At 37.6% G+C, this 21,244-nt stretch overlaps 1 protein-coding gene across 2 annotated transcripts; it reads right to left on the bottom strand.

Moving 5' to 3' along the window:
• Positions 1-7: 7 nt before the first annotated feature.
• Positions 8-21,163, bottom strand: ADPRHL1 (ADP-ribosylhydrolase like 1). Of its 2 annotated transcripts, XM_058185994.1 has the most exons (8): positions 20,829-21,163; positions 13,111-13,275; positions 8,805-8,930; positions 5,171-5,311; positions 2,909-3,036; positions 2,041-2,173; positions 1,069-1,222; positions 8-29 (listed from the first exon to the last, which is right to left on the bottom strand). In XM_058185994.1, the coding sequence occupies exons 1-8, from the start codon at positions 21,043-21,045 to the stop codon at positions 23-25; spliced, it is 1,071 nt and encodes a 356-aa protein (XP_058041977.1). In that variant the 5' UTR covers positions 21,046-21,163; the 3' UTR covers positions 8-22. The 2 variants fall into 2 exon arrangements, with proteins under 2 accessions (XP_058041977.1, XP_058041978.1); XM_058185995.1 differs by lacking the exon at positions 8-29 and having other exon boundaries at positions 323-1,222; positions 20,829-21,154.
• Positions 21,164-21,244: the final 81 nt, after the last annotated feature.

Raw genomic sequence — 21,244 nt, 5'->3', positions numbered from 1 at the left:
CTTTACTCACACTTAGATGTACTTAAGTCCTATGGAAATAAGTGAAAATTAAGTAAGCCTTTAATCTTAATTTTAGTGAGACCGAGGTGTTCTCCTCTTGCAATCCTGCATGTATCATGGCAATTTTAATTTATTCCCAGGTAAATATGCATGGACCTGAATCCTGACCAAATATATAAGTGGAAGGAATCAAAACTAAGGAAATGTCTACCTACAAATAAAGCACTTTAACCTTAACCTCTAGTGACAATTGCAAGCAAAAATTCCAGTGACAACATACGGGAACATGCAATAAGCAAAGTGCAAAAATAAAGAACAATGCTTATGAAGAGGCATAACGTTCATTTATTTACAAGAATTTTAGCCACCCAAATAATTACAAATTTTGTCTTTTAATAAAAACAGCATCGAAAAAACTGAAAGGAACCATTGTAGTTTTGTGGGGGGAGGGTTTACATTTATTTGAATGATTTGGGGTAATTACTTTCTGCCTTTTCTTGGATCGCTTCCTGGTGTTAGCTCTCCCTCTCTAAAGGAATGGTGCTGCAACTCTGACAAAAAAAGTCACATTAAAAGCAAGTGACAGGAGTGTGGATTAAGAATTTCAGGGAAAATGAGTGCCTGAAAGTAGCTATGCTCTTTTAGAAGGGTGATGAAGGCAGTCTCCAGTGTGTAGATAGCATTAGATTTTTATATGCAACCATAGCATAAGTGAAAATGAGCACACAGATGACAAGGTGTCATTATTAACAAGGTGAAGCAGAAATTCATGTCATGTAAAGATTTTTTTAGAGGAATTACTTTTTAAAATGGATGCCAAAATTCTACCTTTGAAGAAACATGGATAATTTTTAAAGGTATTCTGAAACGCTGACTGCCAACAGTGCTTAAAAACTTCTAGGCAACGATCCTAATATCCTGAGGGAAGATGAGCACATCGTTATTACTGAATAGTATAATCTTAAACAAAAGGGGGCATCTGGTCTTTTCTTTTTTCTCTCCTGCACATTTGTTTTCAAAAGTAACTACCAGTTTATTATAACATTAAAAAATTAAAAGTATCTTTACTTTTCCTCTGAAGATCGTTGGAAAATAGTTTCCCCCAAGAATTCGAACCTCTCCCTTTGCTCAAGTTCCTGGTATAAGCCTTTAGGAACCTTGTTGAGGCCATAGAGTAACCCATACAAGCAGCCAGCAATTGATCCCGTAGCTGCACTCTCGCCTAGAAATCAAAAGCACAAATGAGAAGTTAGCTCCATTCAGGAATTTTAACCATGGAGTGAAAGATAGACTATTGCCAAACAATGTTCAAGAATGTATTTCTGATAGGTTTCTGGGCCTCTTTGCGAACTGAATCTCTAAAATTTCCCCAGCATCTCCATCCTCAATTTTCATCACCATGAACTGTGAAAAAAATCAAAACCCAGCACATCGCAAAAGTTAAGATGACAACATTAACTGAACTAATGCTTATTAACCAACTTTGAATGCTTTATAAATCATTATAAATCTCTCATCCAAAATTAGAATTCTTTCTTTCTCTTCATGTAAAATCCCCTCAATCAGCTGCATAGAAAACCATTGGATAGTCTATGTTACTACCACAAACTATTCCTCATTAATGTCAGTTGACATTTCAACTGATAATGGTTTGATCATTACTGTACCAAAATAGCATGATGAGGAAAAGCATTATATCACCATAAGTTATTAGGTAGGAGGTGGCCTAAGATGCATGTATACTTTTGAACTTTAATAGAAAGGACTCCTTAAACGGCTGTCACTGATTCCCACTTTATCTAGAGTTATCCTGCTTTCTGTAATGGATATTGAGTCCTGCAGTGAAAATGTGTGAACTGACAATGGTTGAGCAATTAGGACTTTCAATGACACACTGGCCAGACTGGCAGAGTTATGTGACTTGGAGACCAATGCCTCTTGAAAACTTTTGGTTGACGAAAGCTGCTGTGAACATGCTGCTTTTTAATTTTTATAAGGATTGAATTATATAAGAAATACAAAAAGCAGTATTTTACTCACCTCCATGGAACATTGCCCGGTTACAAAGTTCTGTCCAGTCACCACCACATCCTAAGAGAGCATCATATGCAATCATGGGAGCATCATGACCTCTCCTTCCACCACGACCTTCAGAACTCCATCTCCGGTAAGTCTAAATGGATAACTTTGACTGTGTGAATTTGACGAAATGTAAACCAGAACATGCATATATAAACCTCTCCGTTTGCATGTTTTAAAAAATAGATTGATTAAAAAAACATTAAATTACGGTTAATGCTTTCAAGTTCCTTGATTTATTTGCTTTTAATGCTTTGAGTAATATCTACCCATCGATCACTGGTTCGCTATACATCAACAATCAACTTTTTTGTCAGTTATTATTGTTTCTATTACTATTTCTTTTATAAATGACCAACTTAAACTTTATTTTGTAAAATAGTCTGTTTTTTGAGACACAACCTCTATCATTTGGTTTTGTAATTACAGCATGGGATCCATTTTACCATCTGGCAGACCGTACAGGATAATAAAAACAAGGAGAAATAGGCTGACACACAGCTTCTATCCCAGGGCAATAACCATATTGAATTCTATGGTTTAGTGCTTTAGCTTCTATCCCAGGGCAATAACCATATTGAATTCTATGGTTTAGGGTTTTAAATTTCAATTATATAGAATGTAAAGGATGTATGTTTGTGTTTTTATTTTTATAGTTATAATGTACACTGAAGATGGCATTTAATTTTTTTTGTGCCATATGCAATGACAATAAAGTAAACTAATAACTAATAAAAACTAATTTTTAATAAGAAAAGTATCAGTTCATATCTATTCCTCCTCTCCCCAGACACATAGAGTTTAAACAGCTGTTTCTTGAAAAACTTACCTTTTCTCTTTCCTCAGCATCATAATTGTCAGGAAATTGGGGTTTATTCTGGTTTTCTTCATTGATCTCTCTCTCTTCCAAATAAAATTGCCATTTTGCTTCAAAGTAAAACCAGTGTTCCTGATATTCTGAAAGGAAAATAAATGTGTAATTATAACACATTTAATCTTGAAAATTATGCCAGTCAAGCATAGTCAAATTAGGCTGTTATAATACTGTTCGTTGTTAATAATAACCAGTATGCTGTACAGTAGAGAATAGGTTTGGAAGATTTTTATTTCCATAAAGAATTAGAATCAGCTAACACAAAATAGAGACTATTTAGTGTAGTGGTTAAGGCATTAGGTTAAAATGGGGCCGTGCATAAGAGCACAAACGTGCCTACCATTCCTGTCCTATTGTTTCTTGTTTCTTTTTTCTTCTTATATATATATGCTTATATTTCCTTATATTACCTCATATATATGTTTATATACTATATAATCTTTTTATGTGATGCTTATATATATAGTTGTGACAAAATAAATCAAATAAATAAAAAATAAAAAAAATAAAAAAATAAAAGCCAAGAGGCGGTGACTTCTAGACCTATTTCAGCCACAGAGTCAGCTTGGGTTAGTCGTTTTTTTTTTCAACCCTAGGAAGGATGAATAGCAAACCATTTCTGAAAATCCCTTTTCAAGAAAACTGTAGGAGCTTGTCCAGAGAAACAGACATGATTGAACTGAAGAAAATAAACACAAAATATGAAATAAGCAGGATAGATCTGTTCTCCACCATGAGTTTATGTGTGAATTTAGACTTGAGCCTGGAAATCTTTTAAGATGTTTTCTTACTGCTTAATGCATTTATGGAAGCCAAGTTTTGTTAGCAATCTGGCTGCAATAGGATTTATATTAGTTCCATTTTTAGGCCATTTTTAAGAGCTTTCTTTACTGCAATATGCTATAGTAACATTGCCAACTGAATAACTAAATCTGGTAACATAGTCAACAAAGATAACTAAAACCCAGCCAGCTTTTGATACACAATCTGAACCCTGTGATATTTTTATTAGTATCATTGAGTTTCACATTTCAGCTGTATACTCGAATATTATGCAGGTGTTGTATGAATCCATGTGAAAGATACAAACTTTATTTTAGGGTAATTCATCTTTGACTTTCTTTTCCCCTCAAGAAATAATTTTTGAGGAGACAAACAGGCCCACTCACTATTATTCTTGAAATGTGCGCTGTTATTCTGTCTTAAATGTACTTCCTGATACCATGATATTTGTGTTGGAAAAAACATTTCTAAACACATTTTATGATAGAGCTCCTTCTATGTAGGAAATTGCCTTTGATTTCAGGGGGAAAAGTAATTTGTGAAATAGCTGCAGTGTATCAGCAATCTAAATAGTATTTATTTTCTTCATTGTATTTAACTTAGTGCTACCATTTGCAGCCATTTAGAGCTGTTGAGTAGGAAAGAAAGAAAGAAACTTTTATCATTTTTTAGCCAGCCAAATCTCTTGAAAAACAGGGTTCAGTTTTGTTTCAAGTAGGGATCTATTTTTTCAACCTCTCTCTTCGCTTTCTAAAATAGCACTGCTTTCCACAATGACTGGGTTACAAGCACATGCTTCAAAAGGCTTGCATGTTTTGCTTAGAGATGACATTGCCCTGAGCAAATGCCAGCGTCCTCCTGTGAGAGACAGACTTATAAGTGTTAATCCTGCACCTGCTCTACTCTTAAGAAACAACAACAACAGTTTGGATAAAAGTGGAAGAACTTCCATTAAAAAAAAATGGAGGGACTGCTAAAAGCACATTGCTTATGCATGTGTTTCACTGGTCTAATGTTATTTTTAAATTAGTATTTCATTTCATTCTTACCCAACTCCTTACAATACCATTTAAATTTAAATTCAAACTGAAAATGTTAAGTGAAATTAATTACGACATGGAAAGGGTCACAATAGAACTTAGACTTATATACTGCTTCATAGTGCTTTACAGACCCTTTCTAAGCAGTTTACAGACTCAGCATATTGCCTCCAACAATCTGGATCCTCATTTTACCTACCTCAGAAGGATGGAAGTCTGAGTCAACCTTGAGCCAGTGAGGATCAAACCCCTGATAGCTGGCAGAATTATCCTGCAATAGTGATTCTAACCATTGTGCCGCCACTGGTAACTAAACAAAGTTACTGAAAAATTTTAAAAAGTGATACTGTTTTTACATTTTATGAATTTGAAATGCTTCATGAATCATTTTTACCTGCCATGTGCCTGATGGTCTTTTTGCAATATTCTTCGGCCATTGGAACAACTTTCATCATCTCTCTTCCCCATTGGACCAGTGGCTTTCCTTGGATTGCATACGAAGCAAACAGAGCTGCACAGAGGGATCCTAGGAAGCCTGAAATTAGCACATAAAGATGAATGTGTGTATGGTACCAAAAAAAGAAGAATTTAATACTGACAACATAAAAAAAAAAGTTTGTGGACAGAATCATATCTATGTGTGCATAAGGAAATAAAAATATTAGTTTGCTCCTATGAGGAATCATTCTGTGAGACTGAAGTAGCTGTTTACTTTAAAGCAGGGGTGAAATCCAGCAGGTTCTGACAGGTTCGGGAGAACCGGTGGCGGAAATTTTGAGCAGTTCGGAGAACTGGCAAATACCACCTCTGGCTGGCCCCAGAGTAGGGTGGGAATGGAGATTTTGCAATATCCTTCCCCCAGGAGTGAGGTAGGAATGGGGATTTTGCAGTATCCTTCCCCCAGGAGTGGGGCGGGAATGGACATTTTGCAATATCCTTCCCCCAGGAGTGAGGTAGGAATGGAAATTTTGCAATATCCTTCCGCCAGGAGTGGGGAGGGAATGGGGATTTTGCAATATCCTTCCCCCAGGAGTGAGGTAGGAATGGAGATTTTGCAGTATCCTTCCCCCAGGAGTGGGGAGGGAATGGGGATTTTGCAGTATCCTTCCCCCAGGAGTGAGATAGGAATGGAGATTTTGCAATATCCTTCCCCTGGAGTGGGGTGGGAATGGAGATTTTGCAGTATCCTTTCCCCAGGAGTTGGGTAGGAATGGGGATTTTGCAGTATCCTTCCCCAGGAGTGGGGTAGGAATGGAGATTTTGTAGTATGCTTTCCCTGCCACGCCCACCAAGCCATACCAACCCCAGCCCCACAGAACCGGTAGAAAAAAATTTGGATTTCACCACTGCTTTAAAGTCAATTAAAATTACATCCGTTCAACATAGCACATACAGCCTTTTGAAAAATTAAAGAAGCAACCATGAGATAATTTATTTGAATCCAAATAATGCTTCATTTACTTAGTATTTAGGAGTTGTTGCTTTCAGGTAGTCCCTGATTTACAACAACAGTTCATTTAGTGACTGTTCAAAGTTACAACGGCACTGAAAAACTGTGGCAAGAAAGTTGGTAAAATGGGGCAAAACAAACAAATGTTTCACTTAGCAACAGAAATGTTGGCTTAATTGTGGTCGTAAGTTGAAGACTACCTGTATAAAGCATACAGACTTTTAAAAATCCACTTTGAAATGGTAGCAACCTCTGGGTTTTTTTCATACAGATATTTCTTCTAACCAGCAACCCAATAATAGTTCTTTAAAGAACAAAATAAAAGGTTATGCTATATGTAACAATGTTTAGTTTGACCATTTGGGGCTATTTAGAATTTTAAAATATTTCATAAACATCCCCAAATGGCCAAAATATAATACTAATGGTAGCATCATAAATGCATGTGCTGTAAGGCTTAATTCATCGAACTTCAAGCTCTTAAATTCCCTTAAATGTTTTTTAAAAAGGAAAATAAATGAACTGTTCCCCTTTCGAAGATGTTCATAATGTTTTTTGTATCCGTGCCAACACATAATCATAACTATGGAACATTTCAGAGAATAGAGATGACCTGCTACTTATATCTGCCTTTAGGAGGTAGCTGGCTGGCATGTTTTCATGGTAACATTCCAGGATGGTGACTTACCGTACTTTATTTCTCTATGTAGTTCTGACCTCAATGATTATGACAGGAGAATGGGATGCAGAAATTCAAAACAAACTTTTATTGATTCAAATCACAACTAAAAAAATGAATTAATATCCTGTTGCATGTCACTGTTTGGAGAGAAGATTGATTTGATTTTTAGTTTGCACATTATTCTCTTCATTGGGGGCAATAATTGATTAACCCATTTCATGATTTTGCATATTTTATGGCAATTGCTCCTATACCGAATATGCATGTTGGTTTCTAGAAAATATGATAGGCCTATTTTAAGTTTGCATTTCTGACACAAATCAGGGCTGATTCTCATCTGATATTTAGTAGGAAGTCAGAAAAGAAGAAAGTTTGCCATTAATCTGCATGCTGAGATCATAGTCTGTCACTGTCTAATATATCTTTCCCTAACTAGGATTTTTCCAGATTTGTTGAATTCCCAGTAAAGCATACCTGTAGGTTTACTATTGGCTCCTGGGGGATGCTTCTACTGTGGCCCATCCACCTTACTTACTTTAGTTCCTTTTGGGCAATTGCCCCATTGATTCTATACCTCTTTAGGTTATACCCATGATCCCCCCTTTTTTTTTTCATAGCTCCTGCCTGCTTCTGAACTACAGCTGGAAAACATATGTTAATTCAGAATGTGAACCTGTCATACTGCAACCAAATCACACTTTGGATTCCTTGGCCTTAGGATTCCACTTGGAATAAAAAATATAGCTTCTAAATCAAGGCATTTGGAAGTGAGTCCTTACAACAGATGGAACTTCTTAATGACTGAATAAAATAGGGTTACTGGCAAACATTTGTGCACGCCTGCATTAACATATTTAATCTTTTTTATTTGTTTTTAATATTACAACCTTACATTTTATTATCTCAGCTCTTCCAGAAAATATCAAGCATCTTTCTTGCAAATTCTTCTCATAATTATTCTCTTCTCATATTTGTGTATGTGTGTAAATATCTGTTGGCTTACAAGGTACTCTAGACAAGAAGCACAGGAGAACTAAAGGTAAAGGTTTCCCTAGCATATGTGCTAGTCGTTCCCAACTCTAGGGGGTGATGCTCATCTCCGTTTCAAAACCGCTGTCCGAAGACGTCTCTGTGGTCATGTGGCCAGCATGACTAAACACCAAAGGCACAGGGAATGTTGTTACCTTCCCACCAAAGATGGTCCCTATTTTTCTACTTGCATTCTTTACGTGCTTTTGAACTGCTAGGTTGGCAGAAGCTGGAACAAGTAATGGGAGCTCACACTATTACACGGCACTAGGGATTTGAACCTCTGAACTGCCGATCTTTCAATCAACAGGCTCAGCATCTTAGTCACTGAGCCACCACATCCAGCTCTATCTTTATTCTATCTTTATTCTAAGGTTACACTAACAGAATCTTGCAAGTATGAAAGTAGCCTTCCCTTCCTTCACTTACTGAAAACTAGGAAGGGTTCCTTCTGAGATGCTTTTGTTACACCTCCTCATTTGGATTCAAATTTAGTTTATTAAACCATGTCTAGGTTGTGGCTCTTTCTCCTGCCTCCCATGGTATTCCCACATGCCATTTCAATATCCTCTAGGTCTTTTCACGGGAAGTTTAATGGGTGGGGACATATGAATGTTCCTTTTCACCCCTAATTTTTCCCCATACTTCAGTGTTTGTCTTCATCTGATTAATGAAGTTCTAACCTTAAGAGAGCTAGTATATTAGAACACATATTCATGGACTAGAACATATGCCTTTAATTGTACAGATGTCAAATAAAACGTATGGTACCCCATCATCCAGGATATGTATTACTGTACTCAGTCATTTGCTAATGACCATGTTTTTTATAGGATGACCAAGTGTGCTAATTTTCCTGGAAATTACCTGTAGGATGGTTATGAGTCATTCGTCCAACTTCAATGCTCACTTCAATGAGAGTTTCCAGCCTTTCGGGCTTCCAGTATTTCATCCCTAAACACATGGCTTTTGTAGCTGCACCAAACCCTGAGCCTATATAACAAAAGACAACATGGACATTAATAAAGAAAGTTCTGCTGTTTTTAAAATGGTTGCATGAACAATTTAATTAAATATAAAGAAATCCATAGAGATAGTATAGTATAAATTCTATAGCACAGGGCTGTCAAACTCACAGCCCGCGGGCCGGATGCGTCATGTCCTGGCCACAGCCATGCCCAGTTTAATGAAGGGGGGAAAAGTCACGATATATCACATAACACCGCCATGGCAACGCAAGTTTAATACTCCCGCTATAGCATATAAATGTAATAGTTGGAACAGCATACATCTTGCAATAATGCCTTTAACACCATCAAACAACAAGATTGACTATCTCATGTCCTTGGAAAGGAATCTATAGATGGATAAAAATGCCAAATCCAATTTAAACATCTGGATGACTATGTGACCAACCATAATATACAAACTTTAAAAAAAACCAAAATAAACCGGGAACAAGTTTTTAAAGAAATGAATAATAATTTGGAATACACATAACGTAGACACAAGCAGTTTTGAAAAGAAATTTTGATATTTTCTTTGTTTATTGAATTTGATAAGACCACCCATTTCGAAAAAGGCTCTGAGCAGCTTACAATATATTCAGTGCTTAAGAAGAACACAAAAAAAACCCAACAGAAGAAAGAGTCATGCAGGAAAGAGGCTCCACAGACACCCTAATCCAAGGCATAAACTTTACACTCCCTCCTCCCTCCTCACAATGTAATACTGTAAAATTACATTTCAACAGATGAGGGCAATATATTAGAAAAATCACAATAAAACTGGATTTGTCCCTCATGAAAAATATTTTTGACGTGTGTGTGATTTACTTAACAACCTTTAGCAAGCAAGGTTGTAAAATGGAGCAAAATTCATTTAACAAACACCTTGCTTAGCAACAGAACTTTTGGGCTCAATTGTGAATGTAAGTTTAGGAATGCCTTTATCTCTTTCTTACATAAAAGCCCTGCCTTTATTATATATATTTATCCCAAGGTTTTGATTTCTGGGCCTCCTCCTTCCCCTTTTCAAGTCATCAACAAACCAAGATTTGTTTCCTCGCCTTGAGTATTTCTGGTGCCCATCGCTTGTTTACAAAATGTTTTTCTCTGTCACAGGAATCAAAACCTCCAGCTTCATCAGCTTCAAGCCCAGACACTTACTATCATAAATCACTGCACTATACTAAATGATATTAGGAAGATAGTAGATTCAGTCTTATTGTTGAATGACTAATTGGGAATTTTCCAAGTTACATAAAGTGGAAAAAATAACATGTTCCTATGAGTGGGCGTTACTTATTTTTTTCACTCATGGTTTATAGTAATGGTATTACTGACACCTTCTCAAGTGTCCTCTCAGAATGCTAGAGTGGTATGAGACAGACAGATTCCTCTATGTCATGACAACTTGTTACCCTCCAGTTGGCTGAACCACAGAATGGATCAGATGGAGACACAGAGCATTAGAGGGAAACTATAGCCCAAGACTGGCCTAGTTTTATTTTATTTTTTCTTCTTCTGGAAAGTGAGGAGGGGGAGCTGTTTTGACATCAGTGGTATATTGCAATGCTCAGGGACAAAAATAATTGCCATAGTATGTTGCAATGTTTATGCCATGATGCTGCCTTAAAGGATAATGCTCCAATTGAGTACCCTTATGAAACAGTATCATATTAACCCACTGCTGGATCTGGAATCTGCGTCATCCAGTGGAAGCTGGGCTTTTGCCCATGTAATATGGCCCCTTAAACTTGCCAGCATTCAGACTATAGAACAGGTTCTGCAGTTTGCATCTGTGGGAGACAGGTTTGTGCACCAGGAGGGAACGAAAGTGAAGTCACCGGAGGAAATCAAACCAGCGGTCAACGGTTTGTCTTTAGTCCTACACTCAGAGCAGTTGTGGGTTGCTACCGGTTCTCCCTGGTTCAGGAAAGCCATTAGCAGAGATGTTGAAGTGACAGTGAACTGGTTTGCTCTGACCGTCATTTGGGTCTTCCCGCCTGCCCCTGCACTATACCTACCTTTATTCCTCTGTTTTTAGCTCAGTTGAAAGGCGCAGCAGAGCAGATTGCAATGCCTCAGCTGTTCAGCCAGTCAATGTGTTTGCGCAAAGCGCAAGTTTGGCGTGTGTGTGAGCGAAGTGAAGCGGTGGTAATACAGGTTAGAACCCACCACTGACTCAGAGGCATTATGTGTATGCGGTTGGATTGTCCTAGTAGTCTGGTAAAATGTCTAATAAATGCACAGCTCCAGATGAAACATGAACAACTATATTGCTGTGGAAATGAACACAAAATTCCAGGACAAAAACCTGGAATCAGAAAGCATCATGCCAAGAACAAAAACTCTAGAAATAGATATTGAGCTATTTGTAAGCCGAGATAATTTACAAAAGGACCCTGAGCTGAGCCCTCCCCAAGGAATTCTTGGCAGCTGACTATGTTTCTACAGGCACATATAGAATTGCTGCTCAGCTATATAACAGACCACAATTCTTTCCCATATGTCAGAAGAGAGCATACTTGTTATTGTAAAAAAAGAAAAAAATATCTTTATGGGATCAACCTATGAAACTTTTCATTTTTTATGAAACACAAAAGAAACCTAAACGATTAAGCTCTTTAAGTATAACCTACAATACATGAAAAACTCTAATCTGCAATGATTTCTCACTGATCAATTGAGGTAGCAGTCAAGTGCCAAGCATTTACGATTTTGAAATGCACACACCAGACAAGACCAATCCTGTTTATATTTACCTAAAGTTAGTTCAATATTGTATATGAATGTGTATGTCTCTGTATGTAGATATAAATATCAATGTCTTTGGTGCAATTTACCAACAATTGAATATATGAAAGTACAGCCAAAATGTCAAAACAGTGAAATAGTAATACCGGTAACAAAGCACTTAGACTAATATACCACTGCACAGTGCTTTACAGCACTCTCTAAGCGATTTACAAATTTCAGCATATTGCCCCCAGCAATTTGGGTCCTTATTTTACCGACCTCGAAGGGATGGAATAGTGTGTCAATCCTGACTGCAATACCGTGTTCTAACCACTGCACCACCATGGCTCCTAAATATATTCAAAATGATTGTAACTGTACAGAGATATTAGCCTAGTCCCCACTTATCTTGACTTGTCAAACATTCCTTGCCATTTACTGTAACTACTTCAGGCTATTTTAAAACAGGGCAGGGAATCCACATCCAAAGCAGAGCTCAAATGTGACTGGTTCACTCTGGTTCAGGTGAACCAGTAGTAAAAAAACAGCTACCGGTTCAGTCAAACTAGTAGTTTAAAAAAGCTACAATCTGACAATCACCTGTGCCACATGGTTTAGCTTTGCTAGAAAGCAGGAAATCCTGCTTTCTAGCGAAGCTAAACTGCACATCACAGCTGATTCCCTCCCTCGCTGTTCTACTTACCTTCCCAAGCCTCCTTTTGGCACATGCTATGCGTGTGTGCACAGTACACGCCAAAAAGAGGCTTGGGAAGGTAAGTAGAACAGCGAGGGGGGAATCAGCTGTCATGTGCAGTTTAGCTTCGCTAGAAAGCAGGAAATCCTGCTTTCTAGCAAAGTTAAATGAGCGGCACAGGTGATTGTTGGATCATAGCTTTTTTTAACTACAGGTTTGACCAACCAGTAGCTTTTTAAACTACCAGTTCAATCGAACCGGTAGCTAACTACCAGTTCGCCTGAACTGGTAGCTTTTTAAATGCATTTTAAAAATATACACATTTGGTGTGTACTGCACATGCATACAGCACGTGTTTGGTGCGCATGCATATGGACAGTGCATGCTTGTCATGCAGTGCACATGCGTGGCCAGCAAACCAGTAGCAAACTGGTTCAAATTTCACCACTGATCCAAAGCTTCAAACTTTATGCAGTCCTTGAGACTTTTAAGTACAGTTCCCAACTGTGGTTTTTAATAGGTCAGACAAAAGAAAAGTACTGAATAAATAGGCAGGCGTTTCTTTTAATTCAGATTAGTTTATAGTGAATTTAGATTCAACACAATAATTGTATATTTGGTTTTGTCCTAGAACTTTGGAATATGGCCTTTGATCCAACAATGGTCTGCATCTTTTTTTCTGAAAGGACAAGTGTGTAATACGGCTTTTGTTAAATTAGTTAAAAAAATGTTAGTCTACCTTTCTCATTGAAGGGTGTATGCCAAGCAAGGAGGTAATTATCTGGCTTCAGTTGGGAGCATCCTTCAATAGTAGCAGGATCTGACCTTTTCTCAGGAAGTTTTTCAACAGCATCAACGTAACGTTTAACAAGTTCACGATACAGATCTTCTAAGCACCAATAATCTATGCAGGCAAAAAATAAGATACATTTGTATACAGCAGGAAATGTCAAAAAAGAAAGAAGAACATGAATGATGGCAATTATTTCTTGTCACAGTCATTTAACATGTTACATCATTGCAGTCTTGGCATACATGAATGGCAATGATAAATAGAGCAGCTATGTGATTGGTTATCAACAAGTTAGTCTCATTACATTCAGTCTGGCTTATTCCTATCTCTGCTGAGTGACTTTATGATACTATGGGATTACAATTTTGGCTTCAAACATTTGGATAAGCACTAAATGGTAGCAAAGTATAAATTCATGAGAAATGTAAATTATAGTACATCTACTTCAAGAGGTAAAGTAAGTGAGGCCCCTAGATGTTACTGAACTATAGTTCTCAGTGGTCCCAACCAGCAAGGTTGACACATGAAGTTCACTTCTTAAGAGTCACAGATCCTCTATTTGTGAACAATTAGAAAGGTAGAAAGATGTCAGTGGACTTATCTGTGTAACATGAAACACATGAATATGATTGCTTGGACGTGGGAGAAACTTCTAATGTAATTTACTGGATTCCTGGAAAGGATTGCTCTTGCAACTATGTGGGACAAATGGATAGGAAGCTAGCCACCAGATTACAGGAACACAAGTTAATAGTTACTCATTGGTAGCATCTCATTGCAATGACTAATTCAATTTTGCAGCTACCATGATTGCTGGCTTATCAGGGACAAAAATAGCCAGAGAAACATTGAAGCTGGGGAAACCAGCCCACTGTTAGTCAATAGAAGTGCTGATTTACCATGAGCCTATCAGGAACCAATGGCATGGTGACACAAGGAAACAACTAATGACTTAACAGCCAGTTATCAACACCTTAATTAAGAACTAAAAGCTACACACAACCAGATATATATGCACATCAGGGGTGGGTTCTAATTTTTTTTACTACCGGTTCTGTGGGCGTGACTTATTTTGTGGGCGTGGCTTGATGGTCATATGACTGGGTAGGCGTGGCCAACTCAATGTCTCTCATGTCAAGGGGTACCTCGCCTGGCCCCTCCCCTCCCAGCCATTCCTTGTCACACCCAGCCTCAACATATCTATAGTTCTGCAAAAATGTTGTTCACCTTTTTTCAACTTTATTATCTACATACTACAGATCAGGGGTCTCCAAACGTGGCCACTTTAAGACTTACGGACTTCAACTCCCAGAATTCCTCAGCCAGCTTTGCTGTCTTAAAGTCTTAAAGTGGCCAAGGTTAGAGACCTCTGCTATAGATGCACTTTCATGGACCACTGAAAGGAGGAAATGGCTCACATGCTTTGCCCAAGAGTGTGATAGGCAACAGGCTTTTAAGGGGCTGCTAGAAAGAAGGGGGGGAAAGTATTTTCCAAAGCACCAGTAGGCAAAACAAGAAGCAATGGATGGAAACTCAACAAAGAGAGAAGCAACCTAAAACTAAGGACAAACTTCCTGACAGTGTGAACCTATATAGGTTTCAGTCATAATTTCACATATAAAATAGCCATTCATGTAATACAACCTGCATATTGTTCAAAACAAACATTAGTATTATTTCTGATGTTTGACAGCAAGCCTAAAATCCCCATTCCCTCCCCACTCCAGAGGAAGGTTACTTCAAAATCCCCATTTCCTCCCTACCCCACTAATCTGATCTGGGAAGGAATCAAACTCCCCCCTCTTCATTTCCCAAATAAAATATCCCAGATAATTAAAGAATAATCAAGCTGCTAGCAAGGAACCTGCCTGGAATTCCACATTCCTGCCAGCTGCATAAAGGAAACTTTGTAAGCAGAAAACAGCTACCAGTGCTCACAGATAATATAAAGTGGAAGCCAGAAGTTTGGCTCCATTTACAAGCAGGCAGAAAACTCATTCAAGACAGGATACTTCACAATGGAAATCGCCCAAACCTTTTTAGAAACACAAAGCCCATGTTGCACAAACCCCAAAACTTCAAAAACATTGAACCATATAAGAATTCCTCCTCTTATCCAATTTGTTGTTCAGCTGACTCAGAAAGGAGCTTCTAGCCGCTCTGTCAATTTAAAATGACAGCATCCCCTCCACTTCTTCTTTGCCAAGCGATCTCCTGGCTGAGAAGCGAGCCGATCAGATGGGAGGCTTCTTGGCTTCTCAATTTAAAGGGACGGTGTCTTGTTTTTTCCCCCTCTTCTTCGACAAGTGAGTCTTGATTTTTTCCTTCTAGCCGATCAGCTGGGAATTAGGAGGCAGCAATAGATTGGGGGCGGGGCCAGGCAGAATTTTTACTACCGGTTCTCCGAACTACTCAAAATGTTTACTACCGGTTCTTGTGAACTGGGGAGAACCGGTAGCAACCCACTACTGATGCACATATTCTGAAGAGAGAGAAGTTTCCTGATGATGAGTTCCAGGATGAACCTGAAAGCATGGAAGAATAAACCTTTGTTCCTGATAACTGACTCAGATTGCATCCTGCAACATTATCTTGGATGGAATGGAACATGTATATTTACATATTCACATGAATATGAGTTGAATACTGGAAATAAAAAACAAGGTGGAAAGTTCTTTGTACATGCAGGAGTTAAGAACATTGTTTTATCTCCATCAAACAATTTTATTAGAACCAAAAGACCTTGCATTATGTAACATGATTCGGCCAAACAGATGTTTTTAGAAAGTTCACAAACAGAAGGTCAGTGTCTCCTTCTACTGAAGTGTAGCAGATAATCATTCAAAGTTTGTTGCCTATGATTCAGATGTAGCATCAGAAGTCATTGATAGCACAGCTCTTTATGAATATGTATATTTTTCTTTAAAAATTCTAAATAGTAGGAAATGCTATTGTTAAGTCTGTGGAATGTAAACATACTTTTCATATTTTTGCTGTTCCTGAATCTTTTGGCATTTAATTTAAAAGGTTAGTGCTCTGAAAATTAAGGAACCCATATCTTCCATATCATTTATGATTTATGTGTTTCTGTTAAGTCTCTCCTTAGCCTCTAATGCTGTAGGTTAGGAACAAACCAATGCAACCATTGTTCAGCAGATTTTTCTTGTAGAGAAATTGCTTTAGCTCTTTATTTATTTTAGATATCTGTATTTGCTCTTTTCCAATGCTTGAGATTTTTTGAGACTTGATAATCGGTAGCAGTAAAATCATAAGATGTAATATTATGTATACCACTAGGTTTCTGGAAGGACATTCATTACTGGCAATTCTTTTTTCTAATAATTTCTAGAATTGAATTGGCTGTTTAAAAAAACAACAGCAACAACTAGACACTGTGCTAATATTTTAACTGAACTACCCAACATGACAGCAAGATTATTTTCTTGAGTACTCGCACTCTCCCTGCTCTAAGGCAATACTAAACAGGTGTAGATAAAAAGTATCCCAACTGTAAGTGACTTGATATTTTTAAAATAATTTTATTAAAGATTATAATTGTAGTAGTAATAACTAATATAAACTAAAAGAAAGAACAGGAAGGAAGGAAGGAAGGAAGGAAAGGAAGGAAGGAAGGAAGGAAGGAAGGAAGGAAGGAAGGAAGGAAGGAAGGACTTCTAACCTTCATCACAAATATAAACCATTTTAGTTTATATTTATTTTAATTATCCAGATCAATCTCTTGCTTTATTATTTGTAATTGCTTCTTGATTTTTAAAGCAACAACCAATTTATTTTGTATGTCCAATGAGACATCTTTTTGCATGTCATTCTTATAATCTCTCATTAGTGTAGCCACTTTTAGTGTCAGTTCTGTCTCTGTCTTGTCAAATAAAATTTGTTCCTCTTCTACCATTTATTCCACAACATCTTTTGGACATAGTCTACCGATAGAAACAAACATCACTATTGACATTATTGATATTAACTTCTGATGCCATATTTCAAAATGGTCCTTCAATATTTCCAATATTATATTTTATATAATTCTGTAGCTGTTAATTAGGGTTTTGTATTCTTCTTTAATTAAAATGTGTAGTTCCTTTAGCATCCAATTTTTATTGTGCTTATTTCCATTGTGTCTTAGAAAAAAATCAAAACAAATCCACTTTCCAACAACTTATTCATGTGATCAACTATCTCCAGTTAGCTCATCCCAGGAGAGCCAAAAAAGTGGCTTGCTTGAGGTCCCTTATATGAAAAGTGGCAGGATCTAGGTGTGCCTTCCTTATTACAGTGCCTGCCCTATAGAACAAAATTCTACTCAAGATTTGGATGGCTCCAACCCTACTGATTTTCCATAAACCTAGTTTATCCCCTGGGCCAGAGTATGGAATAAGATTGTCCAGAATTGAAAAGATGGTATAATGTTGTTGGCCTCATATATGTTGTTGGCCTCATATAGTTTTGGATGTTTGTTGGGTTTGGTTTCTGATTCTTTTGTTTATTGTGCTTCTAACCTTTTATAAGCCACTCTGAGTCGCTTTTGTAAGTTGGGCAGTTGTGCAAATCAAACAGAGATACATATTTAGGGTTTTTCTGCACACCTTGCCAATTGTAAAAGATGCCCCAATAGTACTTGGAGGACATACTGTAAATTATCAATTCATGACTTTCAATTCCTGACCCATCACCAGAGAGCCAATATACGTTCATGTGTAATATATGATGTGGTAGCAGATCCTAAGGTTGCCAGGATTTGGTTGGATGGAAAGCCAAGAGTAGGTCTCCAGTCCAGCTAAATATCCATCACCTTCAGGGTGCTGCTGCATTTGCTGTGCTCTCCCAGCCCTGGCACACCATCTGATCAGCGGGGCTGGATAGCTGCCATTTTTGACATGCATCCAGAAGTCTTACCACATGTGAGTGGCAATTGAAGAGTTGCTTACCCCCACTTGGAGTTTAAGTGGCTCCAGCCATCACTTTCATGTGATAATGCAGAGGTGGGAAGGGGAGGCTGATCTTGGTACATGGAAAACTGTCACAAAAAAGACATTCACTTTTCTTTCCCCTTTGCTGCTCTTCCCATGGATGGTAGGAGAAACCAGGAGGAGACAGGTGGCAATGATGGGGTCCCTGGTTCCAGTTCTCCAAACACTGTGTTAAATTGGAAATCTGACATCAAGAGGCCTTTCACACCCTGTTTGTCTCCTCCCCTTGGTTCTTACATGGATAGCACCATATTCCATCTTTTTGTTGAGACAGAATCAGGGGTGGAAGTGCTGCCAGCATGTTTTTCTACTGGCATACCCTATGCTGGCCTCTGCCCTCAAGAATAGCACTTCAGCACTGCTATGCAAAAGACCTCTCAGAAAATGGCTTAGTTCATGATGAATGGCAGCACTACTGACTGATGGAGGAAAAGCCAGGGGTGAAATCCAGCAGGTTCTGTCAGGTTCTGGAGAACCGGTAGCGGAAATTTTGAGTAGTTCAGAGAACCGGCAAATACCACCTCTGGCTGGCCCCTGAGTGGGGTGGGAATGGAAATTTTGCAGTATCCTTCCCCTGCCACATCCACTAAGCCATGCCCATAGAACCAGTAGTAAAAAAAAATTGAATTTCACCACTGGAACAAGCCAATGTACCTGTTCTTTCTGCCTGAGAACCATTGTATTTGACCAGTGGTTGTCATGTATTTATTCAGTGCCCTAGATAAGGGACCCTTACCCTTTTATAAAATAGGAATTATATTGGTATAATAAACAAAACTGCTGTAAAAGTGTCATTAGCTGCTTGTGGAATAATTAAATTGGGATTCTAATAAAATGAAATGGCCGGATGTACCTTTCTTCTTGTATTTATTAAGGACTTGAAAACAGAACTATTCAGAAAGCCATTTGAGGATGGATATCCATTTGAGGTTGCCTATTTAATTATATATTAATTGCATCTGGCTTAATTTGAATTAATTGTTTGTTACAGAATTTAGTTTTGTGGCTTTGGTTTTTGTACTGATTATTGTTATGTTTGTGAGAATAATTGCACATCAGCAATTATTAGTCCTCGTTAGAGATTGCAACATAGAAAAAGAGAGAATAATAAATGTCAAAATGGATATTTTACTACTATGTCTGCAACATCCACTGTGCTTGTAACTAACATTTCTAACAAACATTTTACATTTCTAACAGATATTTTTAAGTATGGCAAAGCAATTGAACTATCAAAACACAAAAGCAGAAAATGGATTTGTATCTATTTTCATCTTTCTAGAAAGGTAGAATGGTTAGTTTCCAGATACCATGGTTATTTCCAACTTATCCTTTGTCAAATGCCTTTTTTTATGTCAACTGGTAGATTACAATAAACTATCAACATCTATATTCCCTGTTATAAAATGGTTTTTATCTATATAACTTCATTTTAAAGGTTATCAAGTAATGCTTTATATAATAGAAAAACAGCCTGTTTCCCTATTTAGAATAAAAACAGGCAAAAACACTGAATAGCTGGTGCCTGTAAATACAGTTGATGAAATCAGGGTCAAGGTGTATCCTGACAAGTGGTGTCATGTTATTGGGAGAAATATGACCTTGCTAATTTGGATATACTGTATCTAAAAATGGTTGCAGAGCTGGCTGATAAGGTTTGCAGATAACCTTTATGCTCAGAGGTCAAGAAGCAAGGGACATGTGACGTGTATTTAATCATTGACTATATTCAGAAGTATGCTAGTCATCCTTTGCTTTGATAGGTTGACATCTTGCCATTATCTTTAGGGTGTTAGCTCTATCTCACTTCATTGGCTAACTAGTAGCTAGATAAGAAATACTCAAGATTCTCGTCAACAGATCAGTGGCAGCTAATTTTAGAACAGCAGTCAGATAAAGGGATTTAAATGAATTTCATTGACTTTGACATATCTGATTCTACAATACACACAAAAAATAAGAAAGCAATACAGTTTAGGAAATGCTTTTGTCTTTACCAAAGATGCCTATGTTATATCTGTCCCCCTGAACGTGCATGATAAACTGGGTACAACATACAATTGTGTGAATATGTTATTTTTTGTTGATGCAGGAGACTAATTTTTGCTACACCGAAGAGCTGCTTATCTATAGGGCAGAACTGGCATTGAGATTTCTTTCCGTACTTGTGAAAATTCACTCAGTGAATCATACAATTTTAATGTATTCCTGTGAACCAAATTTATACAACCAAAATGAGCTAATGTACAACCTTGCTAACTGGAATTCAGCTTGATTCAGCACAAATAAAATAGAGCTAATTTTGCATTTTAAATAATTATTTATTTTTTTACTAGGAATAAATTATTTATTTCTAGTATTATTCATAAAATATTTTATGACAGACAAGTACGATAGTTCAAATATTTCAGATAAACAGATATACACAGTGCCACACTACAGGTGACTTTATGAGTTCATGGTTGAGGTGGCATTTGAGTCATAAACTTCCTTCCTTACGTACACTCTTTTTCACCTTATTTAAGTTTAGGGCAGACACATGGCCCATTAAGCATCATTCACTAAAGGTAGCATTAGCTCACTGCTCAGCTAGTAAACATGATTATAACAGCTCTTTTCCCGTTCTCTTCCTACCCTCCAGTCTGCATCCAGATAACAGTGTGTTTTTCTTCCTACCTGTGATGAGAGCTTCAGCTGTCGCCATGTGCATCAGAGTATTGTCGCTTACTGGCCATTTGTCAGAGGACAAGACCAGGTTCCCGAGTCCTCCAATTTCTTTCAATTCCTCTTGGATCTTTGCACCTAAAGCATTGTTTTCTTGAATAAAATTTCGATAGCCCAAAGCATCCCCTACCCCTGCTAGTAAAAAAGCAGCCTTAAATTTCTCCATCATTAAGTGACTTGCTTTTTCAGTTCTCTTTGGTCTCAAACAGCCACTTGATGTTTCTTTGTTCCTTTGCCTTCTAGCGTAGATTAAGCAACACTTTATATCGGAGCCATTGTGTCATTGCAAAGAACTGTCCGTATAAGGGAAGCCTGGCCTTTCCTGGCATGCATATATGCCACTGCTTCTCTGAGAGCCAATGGTCAAG

This window comes from Ahaetulla prasina, chromosome 5, assembly GCF_028640845.1.
Source record: "Ahaetulla prasina isolate Xishuangbanna chromosome 5, ASM2864084v1, whole genome shotgun sequence".
NCBI lineage: Eukaryota > Metazoa > Chordata > Lepidosauria > Squamata > Colubridae > Ahaetulla > Ahaetulla prasina.
The sequence above is the reverse complement of the archived record's forward strand: the minus strand, read 5'-3'. Positions and strand labels throughout refer to the sequence as shown.

Excerpts from the sequence above, each read along its gene's own strand:
- ADPRHL1 (XM_058185994.1), bottom strand. The coding sequence starts at position 21,045 with ATGATGGAGAAATTTAAGGCTGCTTTTTTACTAGCAGGGGTAGGGGAT. Across the intron at positions 13,276-20,828 it reads AGCTGAAGCTCTCATCACAG|ATTATTGGTGCTTAGAAGAT; the intron begins GTAGGAAGAAAA and ends TTGCCTGCATAG. Across the intron at positions 5,312-8,804 it reads GACTCATAACCATCCTACAG|GCTTCCTAGGATCCCTCTGT; the intron begins GTAATTTCCAGG and ends TGCTAATTTCAG.